A 4,732-nucleotide genomic window follows, 5' to 3' on the forward strand; every position below is an offset into this window, starting at 1 on the left:
TCTGCTTGAAATTTTCTAAATGAATATTTCACATCAATACTTTTGCATCGTAGAATTGACTAATTATTTAATGTAAATGTAAATTTTTGATTAAATTCTACAGGTCACGAAAAGTTGCGTCTTTTCATATCGCAATCGGGTCTGTTCAGCACTCAAGAATCCCTCTACCATGGGAAGCCCGTGCTAAGTCTGCCCGTTTACGCCGACCAATTGAGCAATGCTAGGTCGGTGGAGCGCCAGGGCTGGGGCAAGGTCATCATTTGGGAGGAGATGACGGAGGAGATGCTCTTCGACAAAATTAATTCGATTATAAACAATGAAGAGTAAGTCATGGCTCTCTGACTCTAAACATATTTCTTATCAGTTATGGCTGCTCTCTATCTCTCATTGTCTCTGTATTAAGTATCTGTCACTGTCTCTTAAAAAACAATATAGCCTACGTTATTGTCCTCTCTCTCTCTCTCTCTCTCTTTCTCTCTCTCTCTCTCTCTCTCTCTCTCTCTCTCTCTCTCTCTCTCTCTCTCTCTCTCATTGTAACAATATCTTATAATCATGGCTGCGCACTCTCTTTCTCTCTCATTTTCTGTAAGTCTGTATGTCAGCCTGTCTTTGCTTCTCTATTAGAGAAATCTCATTGCCTCATTAATATTACATTAGCCGTTTCATTGATGAAATATGTTGGTAATTCTCCTTTTTAGAAAGCCACATTCGATGAAGAAATGCTCTTATTATTAAAGAATGAGAATAATTATTGTCACTAATATATAACTTAAAATTAGGTAATTATAGAAAGGTTATGTTCTATCATTCCGTCAGATTTAGCAATGAATTGGAGAGGATTATTTTTAATAACTGGAAATTACAACAGCTTCAGTAAACATTATTTTGGATACTATTTCTTAACGAACAGGCAGAAGGTAATATACATACATGCATATATATATATATATATATATATATATATATATATATATATATATATATATATATATATATATATATATATACTGCAAAAGGCAAGAGAGAGCCCTAGACCCAAAGAAAACTAGGAATAGGGTAGGAAGGGTAGAATGTAACCACGAAGATATGAATGCTAAAAGTCGGGGAAAACAGGAGCAGGAAACAAATTCCAAAGCTTTGCAGTACAACCTAAAGTATTTGCCTATTTCAGGATGAAGGAACGCGTCCAGGAAAAATCCCACTTGATGAAGGACCAGCCTTTATCCACGAAGTCGCTTATGGTTTACTGGACTGAATATGTCGTTCGCCACGGAGGAGCGGCGCACCTTAGGTGTCCCTTGGTCGACCTACCATGGTATTGGCATTACTATTTTATTCTTTTACTGATTTATCTATCTATCTATCTATCTATCTATCTATCTATCTATATGCTTTCAGATTTATATACTTATAAAAGCTTCTTTCCTCTAGCCGAAAATATCTCCTTAGGTGAACGAATAAGTGAGTAAATGATTCCATTGACTTAATAATGTCACCTAACACGTTTCCACCTCTGGTACGACTTTCACACTAGTACAGCCCACCCCAATCATCATATTTATTATAGATTATATAAACACTAAGCACTGTGGAATCGAAATGGATATATGTATTGATTGTGGCATAATTTTAGATATAATGCGCTATTGTAAACGTTATTCTCAAGTTCAAGCAAATTTGTAAACAATTCAATGTACGAAATTTTCCACATCTAAAAGGAAATGTGCGGAGTATAACTGTAGCCTTCTGCTCTTTAAACTAACATTACGAATGGGCTTGTAATAATAATAATAATAATAATAATAATAATAATAATAATAATAATAATAATAATAATGATAATAATAATAATAATAATAATAATGATAATAATAATAATAATAATAATAATAATAATAATAATAATAATAATAATAATAATGTATTTCAGGTACAAAGTTTACAACCTTGATGTCTGGCTAACACTGGTGGCTGTTACTGTTATCCTATTATGGCTGATCGTTCGACTCTTTTTAGCTATCATCTCGTGCCTCTGTAGAAGAGTGAAGAGGAAATTGGATTAAACGTTACCCACCGCAGAAGAAAATGGCAACGAAAAATGCGTCTGAAAATTTCGTTCAAATTTATGATGTGATGTAGAATTCAAACCTTTTAATAAGATATACATCTTTCCTGGGGAAGTACCGAAGCTACGGGTGCGCCTCTGAAGGGTTAAGAGAATATGAGTCTCTGAGCCGTTTATTTGACCTTGTAGGCGTAATTACAAAACTTGTCTGGTGTAGATAGATTACTGCCTTTTGCATATACAAGTATGCTTGTTCAAGTAGGCTACACCTACATGGTACACTTGCTCAGGTAATCTTACTAAGTAAACTTGTTCAGGTACACCCACCAAATATTCATTCAAGTTAATTTGCATGGTACACTTGTTTAGGTAGACCTACCATGCATATTTTTTTTTTCAGGTAGACCTCCCATGTATATATGTTTAGGTAGATCTACATATCCTACTTGGCCAGGTAATCCTACCAGGTAAGCAAAACTACCAGGTTTAGCCTTCATGTTTAGGTAGACATAACAGGTATATTTGTTTCGGTAGTCCTACCAGGTGTACTTTTTTTAGTACACCCGCTCATATATCAGTGCTGGTCTACCCAAAAATGTACACTTGGTAGGTGTACTTAAACAAATATACCTGGTAAATCTACCTGAACATAATTGCCTGGTAAGAGTACCAGAGGAAGTGGATCTGGTAGGTCTACTTGAACAAGGATATGTTCAGGTGTACCTAAACGAGTATACCTTAGTGAGTCTACCCAAACAATTATACCTAGTTCTTCCACCTGAAGAAGTATATGTCAGTACTAATTCACCTGAAAAGTATATCTGGCAATTTTGCAAGACATACTTGCTCAAGTAGATTTGTGCAACGGCCTTCGGAGAGTAATCAGCGGCCTACCTACAAAGTAGAAACTTTTCAGAAGGATTTTGAGACATTCATATCTTTATAAGGTACAAAGTCCACAAGACAGAAGAAAGATGAGATAATTCATTTAACGTTAATGTGAATAAAGAGAAAATTTAAAGCCAAAACATAGGTAAGGATGTTTTGTAGCTTCATTAAAAATCACGAGAAGCCGGTTATTTTCATATTTGTTGGTCAGAAAGAGTACATGAACCTACACTAGTCATCTTACACCCTTTTGTGTCTTACAACGCAAGTTTCTGTAGTCATGACTCATGAGCTAGAAGTAGCCTCAGACCGGAAGTCGCAAAAATAACTTTGCAAGCGCTGCTGATGTATGCAAATTTGGGCAATTATTAGAACAGATAAAGGCAGATTATGAGAAACACTAGACTAAAATTTAGTGTTTTAATGCAAACAAGCATACTATAGTTCGGAATATATCATGATTATGCCAGGGCATTAATTCTAATCTTAAATAAATCTAACCTAAAACTGTTTTTAAGTTAACTCTAACAATCTTGAATAATACTTAAAAAAATAACTCTAGTTCCTTGTAAATCTTCCCCTTAACAATAATAATTTCAATTGACATGGGCACACTTATGGTTGTAAAGAGATGAAAACTTCGAAAACAGTTACCCTTTTTCATATCACCCTTTCACCTTCCCATAAAACAAGCAACACTGCAAAAGAATTAGAAAATCAACATTAAAGATACTTGTCTTTGCTTGAAGATTCCCTTTTCATCATAAATATAATTTTCTTTGCTAACGTTTTGTGCCCTGTTACTGTAGGCTATTCCTGAAATGCCAGCTATCTCGCTGACAGTAGTTAATTTAACCATTCGGATACAATGTTTACGGAATGCCAACGCAAGAGGCCTTGTTCCAATTTAATTTTGGGCAATCTATATTAGATGAAAAGATGAATGGATACAATGAAGGTTATAGAAAAAATAAATAAAAATTCCTTTCCTTTACCAGTAAACAAAATGTACAATAAAATGGAAACTGCAAAAGAAGGACATTTATTTGTTATCCTTTCAGTAACATTAAAGATACTTATTTGATATGTAATGAGTTTTCTTTCAAAATATGAGAGTGGTGAAACTACATCCTAAAATATTACATTTCTTACAGTGATACTGGAAAACATTTGTCAATTCTATTTAATTATATCACGTCTAATGACCATAATAGTTAGAATCTAGGCAATGAAAAAATATTGAATAAATTTTGTAACTAAAACTGAAACAACAGTGAACTTTTACTCTAGAACAAACTGATATCTTTTATGGCTTTAAAATCAGTAATATGGTGTAATTATAGGCTAGGCGTTTTGATCGTTTTCGATAATGATCTCTTACCGAAATCCAAAGTTTTTGACTTATGGTTGGTCGACAGCCATAACTGAAAAGCTTTGGTTTTACCCTAGACATCGTCATCAATTACGTTCAAACAATTTAGATATACCGTGTACCAGTCTAAATGTAGGGTATTTAAATTTTCTTTAAACTTTGTTGTTTCCGCCAGTCATCATCATAAAATCACAAAATAATCTAACATCTTAATAAAAAAAGTCACTATAATCAAAACGGGGTAATGATAATGAAACGGTTAAAACATTGTAGCTTTAATTTGCCAAGACTTCAGGCAGGACGCATAGAAAACGTGACTTTACATCCCATTTTCTATGGAGTCGTTCGTAACAGTGTTCGTCGTAATACAAATACCAAGCCTTGGCAAATACCTCCTTATTTAATTG

General features: G+C 34.0%; 1 protein-coding gene across 6 annotated transcripts in view; it reads left to right on the forward strand.

Annotated features, from left to right (window-relative positions):
* LOC137621487 (UDP-glycosyltransferase UGT5-like) overlaps positions 1 to 2,806 on the forward strand; it is a 59,537-nt gene extending 56,731 nt beyond the window's left edge. For all 6 annotated transcript variants that reach the window (XM_068351824.1, XM_068351822.1, XM_068351820.1 and 3 more), the window contains exons 9-11: positions 104 to 323; positions 1,172 to 1,315; positions 1,931 to 2,806. In XM_068351824.1, the coding sequence (XP_068207925.1) occupies positions 104 to 323; positions 1,172 to 1,315; positions 1,931 to 2,063 (497 nt within the window). In that variant the 3' untranslated portion in view covers positions 2,064 to 2,806. The remainder of the gene's footprint in view (positions 1 to 103; positions 324 to 1,171; positions 1,316 to 1,930) is intronic.
* The last annotated feature ends 1,926 nt before the right edge of the window (positions 2,807 to 4,732 follow it).

Source organism: Palaemon carinicauda, chromosome 28 (assembly GCF_036898095.1).
Source record: "Palaemon carinicauda isolate YSFRI2023 chromosome 28, ASM3689809v2, whole genome shotgun sequence".
NCBI lineage: Eukaryota > Metazoa > Arthropoda > Malacostraca > Decapoda > Palaemonidae > Palaemon > Palaemon carinicauda.